The 26,939-nt window shown below is 28.4% G+C and overlaps 1 protein-coding gene across 1 annotated transcript in view; it reads left to right on the top strand.

The window, feature by feature from the left end:
• LOC113559671 (potassium voltage-gated channel subfamily H member 8) overlaps positions 1–20,116 on the top strand; it is a 170,389-nt gene extending 150,273 nt beyond the window's left edge. The window contains exons 13-16 of the mRNA XM_026965446.1: positions 412–581; positions 2,021–2,129; positions 4,501–5,492; positions 20,032–20,116. Coding sequence (XP_026821247.1) covers positions 412–581; positions 2,021–2,129; positions 4,501–5,492; positions 20,032–20,116 — 1,356 coding nt within the window. The remainder of the gene's footprint in view (positions 1–411; positions 582–2,020; positions 2,130–4,500; positions 5,493–20,031) is intronic.
• The last annotated feature ends 6,823 nt before the right edge of the window (positions 20,117–26,939 follow it).

The raw sequence follows: 26,939 nt of genomic DNA, 5'->3' as shown, positions 1-26,939 counted from the left end.
TATTTGAAGATTTACTTATTTACTTACTTTCTTATATATTATGTAAGTAATACCTACTATTATTTTCATCAATTAATTTAAATGTTTGATACTTACCAGTATTATGTGTAACATACAGTTTTAATACCAATTTAGTAGGTATATAGACAATTAATTGGTGTAATAAATCGGACTCATAAAAAAAATAATTGTATTTTTTGTTGGTACTTAAAAAGAAATAAAAACAAGAAGACTTATAACTGAAAATAATTTTATTTTAAGTAATGTTATTGGAGAACCTTTGACATTATTTCTCATCATTCCTATTAACATTTATACTTTTTGTGTTCCGTAATATTTATTATAACGAATAAACTAGCATAATTCAATTTTAAACTTTTTTCCCTTTTATTTTGAACTTAATTTGCGTAGGAGATCGATCAAAATGGTATAACGACGTTAACGTTACCATCAATAAGCGAAGACGACGAAAACTTGCAAGAAGAATGTGACGGATCTCCAAAATCACCACCTTCTAGATCACCATTGCACTCCAGTTATAGCCCAAGTAGACATAACCTCAATAAACTATCTCAAAACAGGTAAACAATGTCAAAACATTATTCTAGTAACTTAAATTAATAAATATATATATATATATATACAATTATTATATCATTAGTAGTTTAAGAAAAAAATAATTTCAATGAAACTTGAATTGGTAATTATAAATAATGATCTGGGTTTTATTATGTCGTAAAAACCAATGGTTGTGTTTAGAAAAAAATTAATAATAATTCTATAGTTATAATATTGTAAAAAAACAAATAATGAAATAACAATAAATGAAATTATTTTTCATACATAATTGTACTTTTCTTGTACAAATTATATTCGTTTTAAAAACTTTATAAAATAAGCGAGATAAAAAAAAAAAAAAACCAGATGTCGTTTTAATGAGAATATCTAGCTTATTTTTTTTTTATAAAAAACAATCCATATTTAATAAATTTATATTTGAATGAAGCTAGATGAATTTCAAAATCATAATTTAATTAAAGAAAAAGTACTTAATATGAAATTATTTTACTTTTAAGAAACTAATACTATTTATACATATAATATTATGTATATTGAATTCATCATAATATAATATATTATATTATATTATATTATATATATATATATATATATATATATATATCTTAATTCATAATATATTTATATATCATTATACTATTTTACATTATATTTATGATTGTTATAGCAAAAAAAAAAAAAAAATCGTTTATTAATAATAGATTAATCGACAATAGTCGATACATGTACTTGCTGATTTTTTTTCTACATTATATTTGTCATTTTTGTGAAATGTATATATTGTTTGAAGTACAATCTTGAAACACCCTCATCTCAAAGATACTTTATAGTCGATAAAATTCCTACAGTCCATTAGAGTATAGTTGACCACGAGAAATATCATACCATTAGTTACAAGTAAACTTTCACACAGATAAGTTATATTTTCAAGGCTGCCATTAGTAGCTGCGGAAAGTGTTTATTTACGAAAGGTGTGATCAAAATGCACAAGTAAAACTAAAACTTAAAAACATTCTCATATACAATATTATGCATGTGTCCGTGTTGCAAAACAGAATAATAGGTAACATATAAAACTAGAAATTATCATAATTGTATTCAGAGTTATATCAGTACAGACGTTTTTACTATACTTGTATAGTTGTATAAACTATAATATAATATTACCTACCTATGTAAATTCAATAGTAGGTACAAGTATTGGAAAATTGACTTTTAAATTGTTATGTTTTTTTTAAGAGTTCAAATTATTTTGAATTCCTGTCTAGCAATTGTACTAAATTCATAGTTTTAATAAACAAATTAATTCATTTTACAGTCTATATTATAAGAATATACACATTTTTTCTGAAAATAATTATTTTATATAAATTAGTTTAATTAACTATAGTTTATTTTTCTAATGATATTTTGATCAGTAAAATATATTTTATGCTCATAGATCAAGAACGCTGCCTCGAAGTGATATCGAACACAGAAAAGTCAATGTTGACAGGCTGGACACACAAGTTACTTCACTTCATTATCACGTTGCGACTTTAAGCCAAGAGGTAAAACATATAACACATATACCATATTATGTTATATACATATCATGTAACTGTAGGCTTGTAATGAGTTTAAATCAAATATATTTTATATTTGTATTAATTAAGACTTAATAATAGTTATTGGTTATTGATCAGCATATATTTTTAAATAAATTAAATAGCTGTTTAAAATAAAATAAATGAATATAATAATAGTAATATAATATAATATAAAACTAAATATTCTCATATAATAAACAGTTTAGTATAAAAAAAAAAGTATTCTACTTAATTAGGCGTCGAATTAAAAATTAAATAATATACAAATGTAATTCAAACTTCAATTAACTTGAAACTTTTAATGAACCCTTAGTAAATAAATTATTGATAAATAATTGAAATTGAATTAAATTTTGGTAAACAAGTATTCCTATTAAGTAAATACTAAAGGAACTTTATGATAAAAAGAGAACTTTTATTTTCTGGTAATATTTTTCTTCAATGAGTATTTGCTTTATTATGCACGTTTTGTATTCATATCTATTTGTTCATATTTAGATATATATTTTATACTTCGTTCATTATTTTCTCGAACTGTGTTGAATATAAAATGTAACAATGTGCAAATATGATACACGGATTAGTTCTTTGAAAATGGAATTGAAAAATCATCTCATTGGAATAACTTCAACATAAATTATTTATATTTTATAAACATAATGCTAAAATTGGTTATAAGATATATTTTTTAATTTATTTAAAAAAAAAATCGGATGTTATACCTTTAAATGTACTTTTAGTATGATCCTATGTTTTACTTTTCATCAAAATATATCCTTAAACAAACTATATAGTATATTATGTACAATATATATATTTTGATATTTGTTTCTCTATATTTAGTTTTCATTTTGAAGGTATTCACAATCGAATGTTCGACATATTTTTTTACATTCATGAAAATAAATTGTTTATTATTTTAGACAAATAACAACTATTTTCAACATTTAAATATACTATTCTATTATATTTTCTACCTTATTGCATTCACGTCTTCATTTTAAGATACTTACCTATACCTATGTTCTTGAATCGATGCTATCAATACATTTTTATAGATGACACAAACATTATTTATACAACTTTTATCGAAGCTAATATTTTATCAATTTTAACTCAGAATAAATTGTATTTCATTACAAAATATTAGTTTTTAGGAAAAATGTATTTTTATCTTATTAATATAATACATGTTTTTTGAATACCAACGTTTTCTCGCGATTTTATAAAAAAAAAAATAAATAAATAAATAAATAGGTATGATAAATTACCACAGGTGCTTAAAAAAATCCAAATACCGTTCTAAAAATAACAACAATTGTGATTAATATCGTAATATCTAAAAAGCAAGTTACCATTAATCGTTGGTACACTTAACGACTGCATTGCATAACTACCTATAACTCATGAAAACACACATTAAATTATTATTTGTTTTTAATATGATTATTATTATTATATCTTTATTACCTACCTGACTGACTTAAGTAAAAACAAAAAGTTTAAGAATGGAACGGTAATAAATTCAAATAAATGTACAATTTATAAACGTGAGACATAAAAAAAAAACCGATTACAATGATAAATTTGCATTCTAATTTTACTAAATCTTTTGAAAACTTAAGGTTCTGTAAAATTAAGTTTTTAATCTTATGAAAAGAATTTCTACATAAATGAGTAATGTTAAACTTTTATTGTACACACCGTTGTTTTCTCACGGAAATAGTTTAGTCATATCGCTGCAAAATGAACTGGGACTGAAGTATATTTTTAAAAAGTTAAAAAACGCTTATAAGTGCAGCTGCGGTGGCCATAAACATTTGTTACAACACATAAGCATCATTTTCGTTTATGCACTATATTATCGTTTTAAATATCCGTAAAAATAACAAAGGATTGGGTCATTATGTTACAACAAACAAAAACTGTTTTATATATAAATAAAAAAAAGCTTTCCTAAACAATGGAAATAATATATATAAATATATATATATATATATCCACTCATATATGTATAAAATATTATATCATATTTTTTTAATTTTATCGTAATATCTGAAAGTATTCATAGTGTTAGATACCAAAAAAAAGTAACTAACAATAATAAAAATACCTTTGAATTTTCGCAACAATTGTATAGTCTTCTTCGGTCGCAATCGTTTTTCATCTACGTACAAACGTATTTAGAAACGTACCATCTCGTTAAATCGGACGTTTAAAATCAACGAGCATAACTATTTATGCATTACCCATAATAATAATATGCGCCATGTTTTTTTTATTATTATATACGCGTGTCGTCTAAGTCCGAGCGATGTGTGCGCTGTTTCAGGTGAAAAACGCCATACAAGCGCTGCAGGAGCTGGCGACGACCAGTTCGAGCGTGCGGTATCCGTACCCGTTGCCGGCCAGGTCGAACCCGGACCTGCCGGAGAACGTGAAACGGCCGCAGACGGCGCTGCTTCAGCGGAGCTCGTCGCACCCGCCCGAAGTGTTCGGCTGGGACGGGACCGTGTACGACAGCCCGGCGCATCAGTCGCACCACCAGTACGGCCTGCACCACCTGCACCACCAACACCACCTGCAGCACCACCAGCAGCAGCAACACTACCACCACCACCACCACCACCAACCGCACCACCACCCGTACCAGCAGTCGAACCAGCAGCAGTGCGTGCCGTATCAGCACCACTCCAGCGGCGGCACCATTTTCGCGCACTCGTCGTCGTCGCCGCAGCCGCACCAACAGCAACTGCAGCAGCCACGCTACTACCACAGGTCGTCGGTGGCCAGCACGGCAGACGTGGCCGTGCAGACGGACGTTTCGGGCGTGGACGTGTTCGAGCGGTTCGTCAAAGCGCACCGGTCACTCGTGCTCGAGTGGCTCAACGAGAGCGACCACGTGGCCGTCACGGTGTACGACGACGATGCCGCGGACGGCGACGGCGGCGACGGCATCGGGAGACGACGGGACGAACGGTCTCCGTCTTCGTCGTCTTCCGCGGCGTCTTCGTGCTCGTCGCCGCCGCGGCAAGAGCGCGACGCTCTCGTGGTCGCCACTGCCCCGGTCGCCGCGGCCGACGACACTCCCGCGACGGCCGCCGACAATCCCCCGGCCGGTCGGGACGACTCGCGCGAGTGGTACACCGTGGCCAGCCCATTGGTCGCCGGTGTCAGCGAGGACAGCGGCGGCGGCGGCGACAGCGGAGGCGGTGACGAGGACGACGGCGGCAGTGGCCACGAGTCCATCGAGATGACGGACATGACACCCGGTGCTACCGCGACCAACGCTTCCGGTCCCATCACGAGCCCCAAGTTCCATCCGTTCGTTTGACGACAAGACTGAAGACACACACGCACACACAACACACACTCGCGCGCGCGACCGCCCGCAAACACACACTTATTATAGGTCGACATTTCACGAAACGCGATATACGCGCCATGTAATATGTGTGTGAAAACGTTATCGGGTGTCCATTTCGGTTTTTATTTTTCATTACGATATTTTTTTTTTGTGTTCGTTTTCGTCGCCGCCCGGAACGCGGTTCCGGACGCACGTTTTCACGTACATAATAATAATATTATTACGTCCTGGTTCCTATTTTACCTCCACAGATATTATAATATATTATTATAGTATCGGTGTGGTGCAGTACACAGGGTGCTTTTACTTGTCGCTGAACACTCGACCGCCGACAATCCTTAACCCTCGACCCGTCCTAATCCCAATAAACTAAACGTAGAAACTTCCCGTAATGCCGACTGTTTCGGCGTAAAAATTGACGATTATTATACGCCCATCGTCATATGTATCGGAAACGGGCGGAAAATGATCACGGAGATAGGATAGAATCGGTCTCTCGATATTTTTTTTTTTTTATTTAATTATAATATAATATAATGATGTGTAGAAGAAATGCGTTGGAGGTGCGTTCGTATAAAAATATAATAGCAATATTATCGTACAGCTGAGATGCGCCTATATCTAACTACGTATTTTTTATTTAACTATAGTTAATTAAACGATTAAAAAAAAAAAAACCTTTCCGGATCGATGTGTGTCGTCGGATTCCCGGTCCCGCCAGGGAGATAGGGAATAAAGTCGATATGAAAATGAATTAAAAACCGGTTACAGGTGGTTGTCGGAGGGATTTAAATTGAATGGGTAAAATATGTGAAGAATTAACGCCCCAAATAGACCAAAGCATGTGTACGCGTAGTATATAAATTAAACAGGGCACGAGTTTTATGCTAGTGAGTTATAGAGTATAGTGATTTATGCACACTTTTTCGTCATAAAATTTAAAACCATCGGTTTTGTTTTCAATCGTTTTACCATTATTATTATTTCTTTTCGTCTTTTGAAATTTAACACACTCCAAACGTTCTGTTTTTTATTCGAATTCACGAAATTAATCACAACAATAACACTTACCTGTTTCCTACAAAGATATATTTTTCAAAGGATAAATACATTTGTATAAGTTTTTTCTCTACATGCGTATGCAATGGCGTCGTTGAAAAAGTTTTTCACAAAATAAGGCAAAATATCATAGTAATACCTAACACAATAATAGTACGCGAAAACAACCTCTGCTTGATTGTTTAAAATACGGTTTTCGATTAATCAATGAATTTAACGATACCGTAATGCAATCACGTATCACACAATAATAATATTATCGCATCGTATCGACTACGTTCAGACGTGAAAATAATAATTTGACGAAAATCTGTTCAAATTCTTTCACATCGTTATTACATATTGCTGTACACGCGACTACGATTAATAATTGATCGGAATAACAATTGATGGTGGTTTCTGGTATGCGCGTAAACTCTCGCGAAAAATCGATAACAATATTATATACTGCAATTACGTATTCATTCGTACGCGTAAGACACGCTCTGTTTAATTAATAGCACTCACGTCTGGATATCCTATATATGTATATATATATATATATATATTATGTGTTCTTGTTTATCTTATACACCTATTGTTCACGAAAGTTTGTACGTAATCGAATCAAACCAGTGATGATGACAATATTAATTCTTTCCAGTCGTACCGCAGATGCAGATTCGAACAAAAGGGCATATAACAAGTACCACGATTCATATTAAAGTACACGCCGTACGCCTTTCCTACATCGAATATACGACGGCTTATCGATATAACAACGGATTTTTCTTGATTTTCCACGAACGTAAATCTGATTTTTGAGGTATGATTTGATTAAAAATTATTTTTACGTCTTTAAATTGGATTCGGAATAAGCATCGATTATACCGTAGTACCAATGTGGCACGCATTATCATAGATCAATTTGTATTGATCTATTGAAACAGAATGCCAACAGTATTTAGGAATACCAACAATTTTTTTTTCTATGATATTTTGTAAACAACTAAATATCACTATAGTTGTGTAAGAGTACGGTAAATTATTCAACGAAAAAAATCGTTTTATAGAAATCCAGAAATTCGGTAAGCTATACTATCGTTATTGAGATTTTATTTGTCTAACCTTATTTGCGAGAATATACGTAGTGTATAAGTTCGATTATCTAATAAAATTCTACGTCAGGAAATATTGTTACTTCTGCGATCGAGCCAGAACATCATAATATATTTAATAATGTTTAAAAATTAATTTTATGAAATCCTCGTGGGACCAAGATAAATTTAAACCTTTAAAAGTCTGTGTTATAGATGATAACGTATTATATAAGGCTAACGACAATTTCAGTACATTTAAAACATGTTATCAAAACGAAATCATAAAACATTTATTTTATCGTCATGGCATTTGAATTGAATTCATACTCGCAACCATTATAATATTATATTTTATCGGCTTTTTGTTTGAAATATTCTGCCACAGCTTTAATTATTTTGGAATATTTAAAACATTTTTTTAAAAATAATTTCACATTCAAAAATTACAAATAACAGTTAAAAATTAATTACTTACTTGTATATTCATTCCATTAAATGTATACAAATAACACAATAATTACTTACGAAACGGTAATACTACGAAAGTACAGAAAGTATATTAGCGCAGTGGTCAAATAGATTAAATTCATTGGTGAAAGTGGAACATTTTCGTACGTTTATCTAAATTATTTCCATAAGTAGTGTGGTATCGCAGTGATGAAGCTATACATGTAGAACCGTATGCATAGGATGGAATTTTAATGGGAAAACAATTTAACGATTGAATAGCATAGTTAGTAGTTGATTTAAAAAAAAAAAAATAATAATTTTAAGTAGAAAAATATTAAATTATACTCGTTGACGTCTGTCCAGAGTAGATAAGAAAGTCACTTACCAATTCATATCTTATGACCATCTAATTATCTAAAAAACTTTCACGTTGTTTTTGCACAATTTTCAATTCGTGTAAATTACTATAATATTATTCCTTAAATCATATACTCATAACTATATCGATCATCGTAATCAGTATTAAATCAATTATTTGTGATGTGATTTTTGTACCAATTTTAGTGCTTATTGTAATTTACATCACCAATAATAGATGCATTTAAGTGCTATGTAATACGCACCACATGGGTATAAATATTGATTTTGGTAATCAGCGCTACGACAGAATACGAAATTGCATATGTAATCTATGCCACACTTTCAATTTTAATTACTAGAATTCACCTGATAAATTTACCAAGCTCACAAGCTTTTATCACTTATAGCACATACCTAAAACCTAAACAAATAACATGGCCCAATTATAGCATGAAAAATCGAAAAATCAACTCAAATATTCCTGTTTTATATATATTATATTATCAACTGACATTTCTTTTTTTATAGAAAATCGTATACCTACGTTTAACCTTAATAAAATAAGTCTAAATATTTTTTTAAATTATTTTCTTGAAATGTATTTATTAAAATAAACTTAATTAAGGGATGATTAAAAAAAAAAAAAACATTAATACATAAGTATAAAAAAAATAGTCTTCATTATTTTCAAGTGGTACAAATAACAATCTGTTGTGTCAAAAAATAGCTTACATTATACAATGCTCTTTTACCAACTTCTTTTCAGCACAAATTATCTTAAAAAAATTGGTGCAAATTGTCAAAATTAATAATTATATACTGCTAAATGATTGGTTGGTTTTAGTACAATTTACATGAACCCAATAATATTATTGCTATTATCTGTATTTCGCCAGTAACATTCGTAATCCACCGTTCGCGTTTCTAAATCCACCACAGTTATGCACATAATAATGTTATAATACAATAATAATATCGAAAAATATAGAAATCATGTACACGATAAATTAATTCACAGGCAGAGATTCGGAAAAACACTCGTAATATATTATTGTGAGTGGGAGGGAAATTTTAAAATTATATCTCAAACGTTTTTAAGAGGACCCTCTTCTTTCAACAGATTAAATTTATCCTAAAAGTAATTATTTTTTAGTCGATCAAGTTATGAATGTTTGATGACCGACACCTATTGTATGCAATACGTTATAACCAACACGGCGCTCGTTTGAGTCGTAATTATTATAATGGCTTTCTTGCGTAATTTCAAGAGTGATAAATAATGAAACTAGAGGAATTATATTATACGACTACTGGTAATCCACACGCGTATATGTCTTTTTCAATATTTAACGTGCCATGTTATTAAGGAATACTGTCATCGCGCCTTATGGCGTTATTAATACTTTTATTCTACACGAACAATAATTCGCACGGTCGACCAAATCACCACCACCCCTCCCTACCCAACCACAATAACCACATCCCCTTCCAACACCACCTTCCCGTTATCGAAATCCCCCAAAATGATCTCAGGAATATAAACGAAATATTGCAATGTAATAAATCAGTCGGAATATTATATTATTAGGTGCAGCAGTACGCAGTACGTATTTGATCAATAGTTGAATTATTTATTTCGTTTATTATTCAGCTGCAGTTTTATTAGGTTAGGTAGTGGTTTTTCGACGTGTTTGGCGATAGAGTTTATGCTTTGCAGGAATTTAAAATATATTATCTTTCTAATAAGTTTACGTTTTGCAGGAATTTAAAATACATTATCTTTCTAATATGTTTTTCGATTAATGGTCTCATATAAATGGTAAAAAAACCGATAATCGTTTCTAAGAGCACCAATAAAAGTCGTTTTGGCCAGGTTTTCCCCGCTATAATCACACACAAGCGATTTTAGTATGCACGATGCTATGCACTTAACGTTTATCATGTTTAATTCCTATGTATTACACGAATACACTCTATTTTTTTCTATACATTTCTTTTGACTTAGGTACGTTTTCATTTCGCGTTTGAAAACTTGAATCGATTAAAACGACGAGACCATTGCGAGGGTGATTACAAGTTACCAACAACCAAAAAATAAGAAAAAACAAAGTTAAATAATACATTTCCTGTTTATTCCGAGGGTGTTACACAGGGTAAATAATATAATCATTTATTATTGTGATATAATTACTATTCGTATTTTAAGTCTAGCTCTATGAACTGTTGTATATTTGATTTTAAAAATTATTATAAAATACATAGATGTACATAAATATTATACATACATAATATATAACCTAAAAAATTATAAATTTATTATAGAATAACATATTATTTAGAATGTTACATTTAAATTAAACTATTATCATATCATGTATTGTATATATATAAATATATATGACAAATATATGCGTGTTAATTATATTTAATATTATGTATTATATGATAGTATATAATATAGTTAATATTAATATCATTATTGTTACTATATGTTTAAAATCGTTCAGTCATACTTGTTTTAATTTGCACACGTTATTATTGTTTTATCCCATTGTTTTATTAACATTTGCATTGTTTCCGGATCGGAGAGTTTTGTTAGTAATAATAACTTAGCGATTTCTAGTCACGAACGTTGATCCGGAAAATGAGTAATACGTTTTTAAGTGTTTTTAAAAATCCGATTAAACACAGACGCGGAAGCCTAATATATTACTTTTAACATAAGGCGTAGCGGTGCTCAAGACCTGGGCAATTTTATGACCCTATTACACCTTCAGAGTCTGAAGTATTATATTCGTAGGATAATGCATCAATCAGTATGCTTGTACATAATGTTTGGACAATCATGTATAGGTCATCGTCCTTGACCTATATTTTATATAATTAAATATTATGGCGCTTTGTCATTTACACGTATATTATAACATATATTGTATGTTATTATTATTATTATTATTATGCTCGTGATATCTCCATCATTTTCGAAATGTTTAATTAACACTTTAGTGTATAGCGTAACATTAAAGGTAAATCAAATTAACACAAGTTGTACGTGTATAATTAGAAAATGTCATTTAATTCGAGATTTACAATTATTGTTTTAACGTGTGGATGCTTTAATTTAGAGAAACATTGAAAACTCCACTTCTTAAGATTACAATGTGAGTGTAGAAGAGAGGAAGGGAGAGAGAGAGAGAGAGAGAGAGAGAGAGAGAGAGAAAGAGAGAGAATTATTCAATTCACTATAAAGTCTTGTTTGACATTTATTATTGTTTATATTAAATTATTTATTATTTAGTCACTAATTGTCGTAAAGTTATAGATTTTCGAGGATATAGGTACGCTGCAGGCAAATAATAACTATTGAATAACACAAATGCAAAACAAAGCAATGCAATAAAATATAATTGTGTAGGTACCTACGTGCAAGCTTTCAATACAAACTTCACATTTTTTTAGTCGTACAATCGTATTGTTTAGTATATTATTATCTTCTAATCGTCTACGCACGCGCAAACGTTAAAAGAGTCAAGGTTACAAACGGTTATTATTGTTTGAGATATTGTAAGTTAGACACGTCTATATTAAAAATATAGGTTAGTTCGGAACAACATCAATACAATGTGCGAATACACTTTTAAAGTCGCCACCGCGTTTTTTGGATATCGGAGATTGCGTTGACGATTATCCTGGTCAAACCACACTGGAATCGTTATCCTAGCAATAAAACCGTACGCACCATCGATAAACAGTTCTTACAAATTTATGTTGTGACTAGGTAATAAATCGTTCGCAATAAAGTATCGCGTTAATTTATTATTCCTGATTTATCATTATCGTTTGTTTTCGTGTTTTTCGTTACCGGCCAACACTCGCATTGAAGCATTGAACGTACACCGTCCACGTAGAGAATAAGTCACTTTCGAGAACAATAATGTAGTTGGATATTGTTGTATTGATATTCATTTACCTACATAGTATTCTTACTATTCCTCTGTTTGTGTGTGTGTGTGTAGGACATTATATTTTAATTTGCACATTAACTAATTTTTAAAAAAATTTTAGTTCAGTTATTTATAATATTTGGAAAAAAAAAATCAATTCATCGCAAAACAACTTGAATTAGTGACTTTATAACGATATCATATTTAGCGTGGTTTTGATAGGTGTATTTATCGAATTTATATTCAAAGTGCTTGTTTTATTATTTTATACTTCATAAAAAGTATGACATCATATTGTAACATAAAAACTCAATTTTCGTTAATTATTTTTTTTTTTCAAATTCGTGATTACTAATTTATTATTTATACAAAATATGAGCGTTATAATATCATAGCAATATATTTAAATTTATTACAACATCGATTTTATGGAATTTTCATTGTTTCTCCAATACGCACTAAAATTAAAAATGTTAACTAATTTTTTTTGTTCGTCATCAGTAGTAATTTAAAAAATGGACATTTTAAAGTTATTAAACAACACAGCTTTTGAACTAAATTATTGTTTTAACCTACTTTTCGGAACTTTTTGTTTTTGCAATATCTTTAGTTTTTTATGGTATTAATTTAATTAAAAATATGATTACATTATGATTATATTTTCTCGTGTTGTAAAATCATCGAAATAAAATCTGGTTGAATTTGTTTCTGTAATGATTATTTAAATCATATAATTTCTGAATGATAAACAATTGTTTCAAATTTCTAAATAAAACAAGCAATCAATTCATATATCATCATAAGCTGACAAGTGTAAAAGTGTCTATGTATCTATCCGTCTTAACTCACCTGTATACGCAGCGGTGTGTAATGTGTAATGTAATAGTTTATCGAACTATATATTATGATCATGTATGATAGTTCACGCATCGTGTTTGAGCGAGCTTTATTATTTGTTTTTCATTGTTATTGTTGTTTGTTATGTTTCCTCGCTAAAAAAATTGAAATATACGCGTATTGTACGTAGTTAATAATATTATTATAATGTTTATACACGGGAAACGCCGTCAATTAACACTTTACTCTTAAGACATAAAATAAATTATATTATACAAATAATCTATTATTTTAATTTTGTTGTTTAAAGTGACCTATTACGTTTGAATGATACCATTAACTGTTTTTATTTTAAGATATATACAAATCTACCATGAATAATTTAAAAATAAAGTCTGTAGATATTAACTCTGTTGTAAACTATTATTTATGTTTCTATCTTATTATGTTATATGAAAATAATAATAATGAATTAACAATGTTTTGTATAATTTATTATCCTATTAACTAATTTACAAATTATCCATGAATTTGTGCAATTTTCCTATCCATTTTTTTTTTTATATCGATTATTTTCAAAAACAATATTATGGTATTTAGGCTTTGTTAAGAGTACACTTTTGTTTTTCACTTGGTTTTATATGCTACATCATTTAAAGAACAATCCGAGTTTTAAATAAAAAGTATAATATTATGCCAATTTCATAGTTGATATTGTATTATTACAAAATCAAAATAGTTGGGAAAACACAAAAAAAGCTAAAATTCTCGTTTTAAAAATAAAAATAATAACAATATTACTTTTATTTTTTTATATCAAGAAAGCATTGCAAAAAAATTCATTCTAGCTTACAAATATTTTTATAGCCTATTTTCAAACAATTATAATTTTTTTGTGTACAAGTGATGTTAATAAATAAATCAAGTTAAAGTGTACATGATCTTCTCTTATTACAGTTATCAACTAGGACTATATCTGAGAAGTGGTTTTTGCTATCCATACCCGTCACGACAAGACTTTAAAACATGCTCTGTTTGACATCATACGTATAAATAATTTTATATTTTTAATAGGTATTTTCAATAATTTTTTTTTAAATTTCATAATCATGACATGTAGGTAAGAATTAATAACCATTATTAAGAACTATCAAAAAAAAATATATAGGACATCTTTAACATAATCAGTAATATTATTATTTATATATTCACTCTAATGATTCAATTTTGTATAAATATAATATATATATATGTATAGTATATATATATTGTTAATTGTTATACTATCGTATTTTATGGACTTTGGAAACTATACTTTGTTTACCACACATTTTGTGACATTTAAAATTAGTAATCAATTGTATTGTGCATTATAATTAAAACTAATAATAAGTACTTTTGCAACGATCAATATGTTTATTTTATTCATTTGTCACGTTAATACAAAGTTAAGTTGAATAATTAATTAATTGACAATTAATTTTCTAAAGCCTATTGAATGATGTACATAAGTAGATGACGATTAATTAAAATAGATTGCATATTATGGCCTATGTTCACCATGAGTTCTATAAGACGTGGTTAAATCAAAAAAAAAAAAACAATCCTAGAACTTTCAAATTTCTTTGCGTAACAAAAATAAATTGAAATTAGATGCTAATAAATTATATTAATTTCTGCACCAGTGGAATATTTACAACAAATATAACCGTCTAATTTAGTGAAATAAATAAGAATTTCTGAATTTATATATTTAATAGCATATATATATAATATACCGTAATATTTTACATACATAATTGGCTTAAAAAGTTAAAATAAGTATTACATGAAATAATATGTAATATACTTGTATATTTTTTCTTTAGAATTTTTTAAACTATTTCTTAAATGAGGTTTTATTAGAACATTTTTATTATAATTCAGACGTTATCAGTAATTCAATAGTTTATATTATTTTGTACCAAATTTATATGATTTTTGACTAACATAAAATAATATTATGTGTTGGTTTACAAGTTTACCATGATTTACTTTATAATACATTAATTACATTATAATAATATGTTATATTAAAAATATCATAATATTACTATAAACAGTTATTTTTTTTTATAAAACTGTATAGTTATCGGAAATTTAATCGACTTTTTCATATTAATAGACAAAAATAATACAATATAATATTATAAAAATTATGTTTTTATAAGAACTGATACACTTAATATTATTTAATAACGAATATATTATAATATTTCAATGGTACAACAATTTTATTAATTATTTAAATTTAAGCCAAGAATTAAGTTAGAATTTTTTTATTTTTTTATCTCACTTTTTCTTGTTATTTCGTTGAAATTATTTTATCAGTAAAATGAAGGTTTTTTAAAGCTGTAATATTATAAAAATTAATTTATTCATTTATTATGAACAAACGGCGTTTTGTATAGCCTATTCAGGTACTCCACTGTCGTGGGTCTGTTTTATTGATTAATATAGCTTGCATAGGATGGTAAAATTTTCAATTTTATGAGGCAATAAGTAATTAGATATCCTAAATACCTATATTATTATACTGAAATTGTGTAGAATGCAATTTTTAGTAATCAAGTATTAAATTATTTCTTGATTTTTATTATAGAATAATATTGTACTTTTTCATCATACTAAATTGTATTATAGTACGATATTTTTAGTAGATACTAATGGCAGTTAATATTTCAAACCTACACAACCGCGCTTTTCTGTACATTATGACTGACGCAGTTCAATTTTTCGCAGTTAACGTTAATTTAGCAACCATGGATAACTTATTCTCAAATGATATTATACCTAGGGAAACTAACACCCTAATTACAGCCTGTATTCAGTATAAATAATTATATCCATGGTTTGTCAAGAAACTTTAATAAATTGTTTAATTCTTATTTTTCTCTAAACTCATAATTTCATGTCTGTAATCTATATTTACTTCAAAAAAAATGTTAGACACGATAGATATAATTATTTTTATATCTTAATGTGAATTACAAGCACGATCTTAAGCATATTTACATTCATTTTAGTGGTACCCCGACAAAATACGCCACTATAAAAAATCGCGAAACCAATACATTGTAAACAAATAATACCACCGTACATTATTATTGCGTCTGTATGTTACATTTAACTTTATCTTTTCTAATCGTATTCACCTTTTACCTAGCAATGCGTTCAAGTATACCTATTGATTTTTCATTTTATAATTTGTAAATAGTAATACTTTGTACTGTTACTGTGACTGACGCTTTTATAGTTTTACACTTGATTTTTATACAGTTTAACAGTTTATTTATTATTTAGTATTTTTTATTTATTTTAATTTTAAATGAAATTGAATTTTTTTAAAACTGAAAAAGGGCAAATATTTATTATTTCATAACGGATATAATACTTTTATAGAAGAAAAATATGGTGCTTATAGCTGATTTCAACGTAAGATTAATAATATTACTGCAGTTTATAACATTCCATGTTTTTTTTAGTTCATTTTTATTTGAGCTTTATTATATATATGTATATTGTTTCAATCACATATTTTTATTTAATTATTAAATATTATTATATATTATATCATATTATTTTCTGTTATTTTTATAACATACCTATCGTACAAAATACAAATATAATTCCTCATATCTTATATCTATAATACTTAGTGGGCTTACTGGGCTGTAATTTATAGACCATCGTTTTTGAGCCATTGTGGTTCGTGTTCAAAAGTGATGTCATCCGTTAAGAGGCCGTTATGGTAAAAGTGAAATGTGTATAACGCTCAAGAGATGGCGTTGAATTCCAACTCGTTGCCGCAGCAGTCACCCGTAACCACGCCCACTATCTCCAAAGCGGGGCTACGCACAATAGTCTGATGAGAGGTACATTATTGTTTCACGGACCGCCGTTTAGAGCGTTTCGCTGTGTCGCATCAATGCGGTTGACTATTTTTTATTTTTATCACTTGCATATTTTGAAATTTGAATATGTTAAGTGCAAGCTCGCTTACGCGTTCATTAACTAACTATTGATTGAAGGTTCTGTTCCCTTATAAATATGTATGGAAATTCGTGAACTATAAAAACTCTTTTACTACATAGTTCTTATTTAAAAAACCATCAGTAAAAATTTATTATTATTATTATTAAAATATCAATTTTTATTATAAGTTTATAATTAAACATATTTTTATCATTTTTATTGATTCTACTATAAATTAATATAACAATATTATAAGCTTTGAAATATATAAAATTATTTATAACTACCTATTATAAAATATCAAACAATAATCAATATAATTTATTTAAGATTCAGTTACTGCTATATTTCATACTGGCGATATTTTGGTCACGCGAAATTTCACCGGCGATATTTTGTTGGAATTTCCATTTTATTCGAAAATCTTAATTATTCTGGTATTGTGTAAATAATTGAAATATTTATTTTTATCAATTTCTATATGATTGTAATATACATGGTGATTCTTTTATCATAAAATATTCATTAATTCAAAAAGTATTCATGTTTTTGAAAATATTTTTCTACATAGTTTCAAGTCGTTAAAAAAAACATTGTTTTATTAAAAAACTATATTTTTAAATATTTTTTTAAATTTTTTTACTTTTTTGAATGACAACAGTTTTAATTTCATATTCTAAAGCAGAATAATTTTCTGAGTATTTTGATAAATAAAAATCGAATTTAGAACGAGTAGTATATGAGTTATAAATATTTAAAATGTTATTGCGTGGAGTGATTTGGTACGGGGTTACCCCGCAAAATGCTTATCCACTACTCTGCTTATCTAAACTTTAAATACGTAAAACTCATAAACTACTCGTCCTAAATTAGATTTTTATGTATCAAAATAATTAGAACATTATTCTGTTTTTGAATACGAAATTAAAACTGTTGTCATTCAAAAAGGTAAAAACAAAAAAAAAATATTTAAAAATATAATTTTTTAATAAAAACGTTGTTTTTTAACAACTTGAAATTATATAAAAAAATTAAAATCATGAATACTTTTTGAATTAACAAGGGTTTTTTGATAAAAGAACCACCTTGTAACTATGTAGTATGAAATAGACGATTGAGATACCATATCCCCTGAACCCTGAGTTGCCGCGCACCACCACCGTCTGAGTTCCTAATACATAGATCGCCCGCCGCTGACAACTTCAGCGCCCTCTACCATATTTATTTCAAATGTTATCAAATCAATTTTATCAGTGTGTGTATCATAGAGTTATATACAGAGGCAGTTCAATAAAACTATTGAGGCACAGTTAGACTCTCTATTAACATGTGCTATATTCGCAACTGATATCGGTTATCACTATAGTCCTATATAGTAACATTACAAAAGAGAGTCTAAGTGCGCATCAATCTAGCATACGGGCCTTATAAAGAAACGGCCTCTCTATATTACTTTGGTGTGTATTGACAAAGCGCACGGTAACTGCGCATGCGTGGTGTATTGAGGTCATTTATCGCAAATGTTATAAAATGTAATTTCAAAAATCACCAGCAAAGACCCACACGCCATATTTATTAGGTATCACAAAATAAATATTATTTATACCTATAAATACGATGTATAAAATAGAACAAATAAATATATAGAATCGTTAATTGAAATTCTTTCAACCGGATACTGATAGTTTATATTTATCAATTGTGGGCACCCGCTAACATAATAGTGTTTTGTTCATTATCGGTCACCGGCATACGAAGCACATATCCGCCAACACAAACAGGTAGGTATAAGGTATATTATTAAAAGTGTTAAGAATGTATTGATATTTAATAGCAGACACATTAGCACATATTAGTGTCCATTGCAGGTATATGAGGTCTATCCGCATATCAATGACAGTCATTATCATCAGAATCATTTCCATTAGGGATGGGATTTTCGTCATCGTCTTCTTAGTTTTTACTAAATAAATAATAAATAATAAAATTACATTTTTTTTCTCCATATAAAATTAAAAATTTTACCATATTTCCATGTAAAGTAGAAAGAAAAACTAAGTAAACGTAGAAGACGTTAGAGTGTAGTAAATGTCCCGAAACAGACTGAATAAAGTCATGCTTTTCGCATTTAAACATGATTTGTAATATATAAAAACTAGAAAACATATACTATAAAACACTGAAAAACCACAAAGAGAGCGATGACAAGGGTACGGGTGTCTAGAGCAAACTGGTTCTAGAAATGTGGCATAAAAAATATTAGACTTTAACAGTATCTGATAAAAAGTAGTAAAGTGCATATTATATATCGTTATTAATTCAGAACTTAATGACAACCCAGGTTATTATAATCATATTAACAGTACGAAGTATCAACATATATAAGCACTTTTAATAATATGTGCTAATATATCTGCTATTAAGTACCAACAAATTCTTTATATTTTTAATAATATTATACCTTATACCTACCTGGTTAGATAAACACCGACTCTTCAGTCTGTTTCGGGACATTACCATACGCCCTACTCGTCTTCTACGTTTACTCAGTTTTTCTCTCTACCATATTCAGTTTATTTCAAAATTCAAAGTAAATAACATTTATATTCTCACAAGTTCAAATATATTTCTAAATAATTGTCATAAAAAATGAATTTCATATCAATGATATTCTCGTTTTTAACGTGCATCATTAAGAAACACACGGAAATACGGTAAATTTTTTAATTTTATATTATTTTATATTTATTTAGTCTAGTTCACGAAAACGAAGAAAATGATGATGACGAAAACCTCATCCCTGATGGAAATGACTCTAGTAATGGTGATACCATGTAATTATATTATATTGATCATATTAGAATAAGTTCTAATGAAGAAAATTATTTTTAATAGTGAAGATAGGATAGATCGTGTATTGGGCATGCTAAATTGTTTTATTTTTTTCAAAATTATAACAATAAAATTAAATTTTTAAATATTTATTTTACTATTATTACTATTAATTTTATTAGAATTGTGATCTTATAATTTCATACTGTGGTGGCATATACTACACAGTGTAAATTAAGACCTTTCAATTCATAGTCCCGGTAGGGATGTTTATCCAATAATGGACAAAATACTAATGTGTTAGCGGATGCCTGCCATTGATATGCGATATGCCTCGTATGCCGGCAGTGGACCCTAATATGTGCTAATGTGTCTGCTATTAAATATCAATACATTCTTAACACTTTTAATAATATACCTTATACCTACCTGTTTTTGTTGGCGGATATGTGCTTCGTATGCCGGTGACCGATAATGGACAAAACACTATTGTGTTAGCTGGTGCCCACAATTGATAAATATAAACTATCAGTATCCGGTTGAAAGAATTTCAATTAACGATTCTATATATTTATTTGTTCTATTTTATACATCGTATTTATAGGTATAAATAATATTTATTTTGTAATACCTAATAATATATGGCGTGTGGGTCTTTGCTGGTGATTTTTGAAATTACATTTTATAACATTTGCGATAAATGACCTCAATACACCACGCAGTGCGTAGTAACCGTGCGCTTTGTCAATACACGCGCTGATAAAATTGATTTTATAACATTTTTGATAAATATGATAGAGGGCGCTGGAGTCGGCAGCGACGGGCGGACTATGTACTAGGGTCTTAGGCGGCAGAAGTGCGCGGCAACTCAAGGTTCAGGGATGTGGTATCTCAATCGGCTATTTCATACAATGTGTCTGCTATTAAGTACATTCCTTATATTTTTAATACTATTATACCTCATACCTACCTGGTTGTGTTAACGGATGTGCCTTGTATGCTGGCGACCAAGCATACAATGGACAGACACAAACTATTCAGTCTGTTTCGGGACATTAGCTACGCTCTACTCGTCTTCCACGTTTACTCAGTTTATTTCGAAATAAATAACATTCATATTCTTACGAGTTCAAATATATTTCTAAATAATTGTCATAAAAAATGAATTTCATATCAATAGTTTTCTCGTTTTTAACGTGTATCATTAACAAACACACGGAAATACGGTAATTTTTTTAAATTTTATATCGAAAAAAAATGTAATTTTATTATATTTTATTAATTTAGCCAAGTTTTTGAAAACGAAGATGATGATGATGATGATGATGATGACGAAAACTCCATCCACTGATGAAGATTATTCTAATGATGATGAAACCATGTAATTATATTATATTTATCATATTAGAATAAGCTTTAATAAATAATATTTATTTTTAATAGTGAAGATGGGATAGATTGTGTATTGGACATGTTAAATTTGATGGAGGCCGATCTCAATTACTGCTCACAGTTAAATCCCAGTGAGCGTAATACAAAGGTTACAGGAATATGGCAAGAAATTATGCGACACTTCAAATTAATGAACTTAGAACAGACAGTAGGTCTAATCCTGTTTCGCGGGTCTAATTATATCGAATATGTTGATTGTGATATTGAAGGTGACCTCGGGAGGATTTTAAGAGCTGAAAATGTTGTAAGTACCAACAGTAATATTTCAACTATATTTATTTATTAAAACTAAAAAATTCCATAGGAGTACTTAACTGTATCATCGTCAGATGAAGAGATTAGATATGTGTTGATGGGTTACACACAAGCTGAAGTTTTACTTCAGCTTAAATTTGAATACGAATTATTGGCCCGAGATGAAGATAAGATAAAAGATTTTCATACCAAAGTTCAGATGATAACCTCTGTATGGGGATTATCCTATATCATTTCAAACGGTATAATAAGAAAATTGTTTAATTCGTGATATAGAATATATAATATTTTAATTATTTTTAATAATTTTCTTTTTTTCAAAATGATAACAATACAATTAAATACTGAAATATTTATTTTTTATTATTTTTATTGTTAATTTTATTATAATCATGATCTTATGATTTCATACTGTGGTGGAATATACTACGCAGTGTGAATTAAGACCTTTCAATTGATAGTCCAGGTAGGGATGGTTTATCGGATAATGTACAAAATACAAATCTGTTAGCGGATGCCTGCCATTGATATGCGATATGCCTCGTATGCCGGCAGTGGACCCTAATATGTTCATATGTGTCTGCTATTAAGTATCAATACATTCTTTACACTTTTAATGATATACCTTACCTTACCTACCTGTTTGTATTGGCGGATATGTGCTCCATATGCCGGCGACCGATAATGGACAAAACACTATTGTGTTAGCTGGTGCCCGCAATTGATAAATATAAACTATCAGTATCCGGTTGAATGAATATTAATTAACGATTCTATATTTTTATTTGTTCTATTTTATACATCGTATTTATAGATATAAATAATATTTATTTTGTGATATCTAATAGTATATGGCGCTTGGGTCTTTGATGGTGATTTTTGAAATTACATTTTATAACATTTGCGATAAATTACTCATGCAATACACTACGCATGCGCAGTAACTGTGCGTGTTCTCAATACACATACTGATAAAATTTATTTGATAACATTAGTGATAAATATGATAGAGGGCGCTGGAGTCGCAGCGGCGGATGAACTATGTACTAGGGACTCAGGCGGTGGTGGTGCGCGGCAGCTCAGGGTTCATGGGATGTGGTTTCTGAATCAGCGCCGACAAACGTTATTATATACAGAGTTGATTATAACGACCTTTTATTTTGATTGATTAATATTTCATTTATTTTCATTTACTAACTGTTGTCATTTCCACAAAATTGGTCTATCACTATTCAACTGTGAATCATAGTCTACTGACTTTTTTTTTTTTTGTGACACTATTTATAATAAATATCTGTTATTATTATTTATTGGTATATTATGTTATTATATACTAATACACATTAATTTATAGTAAACTATAGATTTTTTGAAACGCGGTAAACAAAATAATTTTTATTGTTCAACTATTTTTACTTTAAATTTACAAAATAATAATAATAACAATAATAATTATTTTTTTTCTGTTTTTCCATCAATATTGTTTTTATTAAAATCATATAATTTATAGTAATAAAAATTGAATATGAAATATTGCACAAGCAATTATCTGTTTGTATTCCTGATTAAAATTGCTAGTAACATATAAATTTAAAGGGATGCATAGGCAATATTTAAATTCAACGATTGATAGTAATTTGAATTAGGCGTTGTAAAAAATATGTTGTGACTTTTTTAAATTATGGTGACAAATATTTTAACAATGTCTATTAATTTCTTTAAATTTGCCACTAAACAATGATATTTAAATATAAATATATATACACAACTTTGTTGTAACATTTTTATTCTTTATCTAAGAAAAATGTTGTCGAAAAATGTTTGTTTTAAATTCTTCTTACCGGGCTACTACTCCTCTTCTCAAGTAGTCCAATATGAAGGTACGTGAAAACATTCGATTTAATGATTAGATTATATTTTGCTTGTATTAAAAAAAATATATATTTATTAAACAAGGGACCCCACTCTTCCGTTTTACTGACTATGTTTATAGCTGACGTCAGTGGAACAACTTACTTATAATACTTAGGTATTACCACTTTATTTTAGATCTCCGTGACGGCTTCATAATAAATAATTTTTAACTTACGACTTTATTTATTACATACATAAAAATGTATATATTTTACGCACATAAAACAACTACATATCTACGTAATATATAGGTATATTAGATATAAATTGACTATAATGTCTAAACGTGTTATAGACTTAAAATCATCAGATAAGAAAAGTTTTTGAATGGTAGATCGAAGGTAAAATTTAAGTATCGATATCATTTTTTCCGAAAATAGCACTATACACCAGTTATTATATAGTGCCACTTACTAAATGATAGTATTGAAGTTATCTATTATTATTATTATCATTATCTTTTAAATAGTCGCCTGGGACAAATATTATTTGTAACATATTTTATGTTTTCTAAAAATAAAACCATTTTTTTTTCATCGAAGAGAAATATGAAGTTTTTAATTTGATGGTTGTGAAATTAATATATTTATACGATACAGACTAATCAATACTTGTATTTTAATGATACCATAATATAACAATAACAATAAAAAAAATATATAATAATAATAATAACAACTATTATTGTTACCATCGCGAATTCACGAGTATACAAATATGCGATTCTAATGCTCGATGATGATAGTAATTAATAATAATACGGACATGACACTCAACTGTTTTATTATCTAAAACAAAGAATAAATTATAATAATATTATACTTTTATAATATTACCATATTATGGTATTTTCCTTATAGAAAATCGAACTATTAAAACATATTTCAAATTTTTAATTATACTGGCCAACATTCATTCCATTCTTTATTACTTATTTATTTTTGATTGTTTTCGCAATATCAAATGTTCAGTCATTTTGTTTATCCTCAACAACGATACTTTGACCTACTAATCATCTGAAATCTGAAATCTCGTAACTACCATAACAAAATATTATAAAACAATAATATTATGTACTATATTTCTATTAAATGTTTTATAAAAACATAAATATATTATTGTTTTTTTTCTTGAAACCTAAGTAGTTTGATCATTTATATAAATAACCCTGTCAAATGAAAATGTATAAAAATAACTATATAATTCTTACTGGAAGCAATATACTTTCATCGAGCTCATTTTGAAAAAGTGATTGTGCGTTATAACTGTTTGAACCGTATTGTTTTGAAATAGGAAATCAATAAATAAAAGTCAACTTTTCTAAGCCATTAAACGATTTATTTGAAACTGAAATTCGAATGAATCGTTTTTTCCTTTACAATAATTTCATTTAAAATAATTAATTTACACAGTATATCTTTAATGTTTTTAAGCTATAAAAAATCTGTGCTATTTAATATTACTATGTTGAGTACACACACAAAAAACTCGTAACCTTGTACACTGACAATAACATTTTGAATATTCTTATTTCTATGTGAATTATTACTTTCAGAGTCTATATACGATTTTTAAATATAAACTTGAAGAAACCTTAATTTTTTGGTTCTATATTCATGGTAAGCTAACGGCCTATATATACTTAAAAAAGATACTAAATTATTTAGATATGTATGTATAGTATACTAATTGATGGCTAAATTTAGAGTGATCAACTTAAACGGTCTGCGAGTCAATGACGACTTTATATGAATAATTGATTTTATCATTATATTACTCGTATATGAAAATAATTATTATTCTTAAAATGTATTTTTCAGCCCTTTTGAGTTTTCTAAATAGATGTTTTGTAGATATACATAACCTGCAGCTTGATATCTCAACTCAATTGTCAGGTATCTAAAATTGTATACTTGTGCATTCACCGCAACACTTCTGTAAGTGCATTTAAAACTGAGATTATCGACGGTAAACTCACAATATTCCATGATGAAGTGGTAAAGCGTAAATAAACGGATGAATTCAGCTCACGCACAACAAGAAAAAAAAACTGTTAGTATCGTACTCGTACGTATTATTTAAGAAGATAGGATTTCGAAGACCACGAGTTTATAACGGAACATTATTTATCTCCTCGGGTCTGAAACTATTAAACTCTGACGGATAATCCGATATGGTTTGGGTCACGACACGATTTAAAACAATATGCATCACGACGACAAAGACGTTCTATCGAGTGGCTCCGAAACCCGTCAGTCAATTCAGTACATAAATAGCTGTTGTATTGTTATGTATAGGTAACTTAATATCTAATACAACGTAATATCTTTGTGATAAACTAATTTTGCAATAATTGACGGCTATAATATAATTTTATGTATAGTGTAGTCAATATAAATTTGGCTGATATTCGTGGGCGTCAATCGTTTCTGCTAAAAAAAATTGACTTTTGTTTCCACCAAATGTATTTTTATCTGCCTATCCAAAATTTAATTTAGACTATAGGTTTTATAAAATATTCGCATTCACGTATTTATTAAAAATTAAAATATATATTTTTGTTTTGTTTTATACAATTATTATTATCATTTTATACATTTTATTAATAATTATAGTATATTATGTAGGACTTTATATTTTAATATATATATATAAGGACTAAGGAGGGGATAGATAAGTAGTAGCCGACAGAATCGATATACACAGGTGTCACTACTGGGAGGCGGTTCTCATTAAACCTAAATAATTTGTTTAACATGTGGTAAGTTCAAAGATTTTAATTTCAATTAAATTAAATGGATAATGATAACATTTGTATTGCAATAATATAAATAGAAAAATATTTCTTACAGTTCTATAATTCATAATATATTAATTATTTTAAATAATTGTACAAACCTTTTGTAGAAATGTCATTCTCGAAATAGTTTTGTTTTTATATTTTAATACCTATTCAATTTTATGTATTAACAAATATTTTTTTTATATTACGTCTTAAAATTTTTAAAAATTTGTTAAATTGCGGACGTGATTTATAGAATTGATCATTATGATATGTGTGAAAATATTCAAAATTATTTGTTGTTCTGTATATAATTGCACTGAAATCGGATCATATTATTGGGTTTAACATACTATTTTCGGAGATATGTTAGTTAATAATCAACATATTTACGATATACAGACCCTTCCAATATTATCTACTCAC

Source organism: Rhopalosiphum maidis, chromosome 1 (genome assembly GCF_003676215.2).
Source record: "Rhopalosiphum maidis isolate BTI-1 chromosome 1, ASM367621v3, whole genome shotgun sequence".
Taxonomy (NCBI): domain Eukaryota; kingdom Metazoa; phylum Arthropoda; class Insecta; order Hemiptera; family Aphididae; genus Rhopalosiphum; species Rhopalosiphum maidis.
Note: the sequence above shows the minus strand (reverse complement) of the source record. Positions and strands in the feature narration are given on the sequence as shown.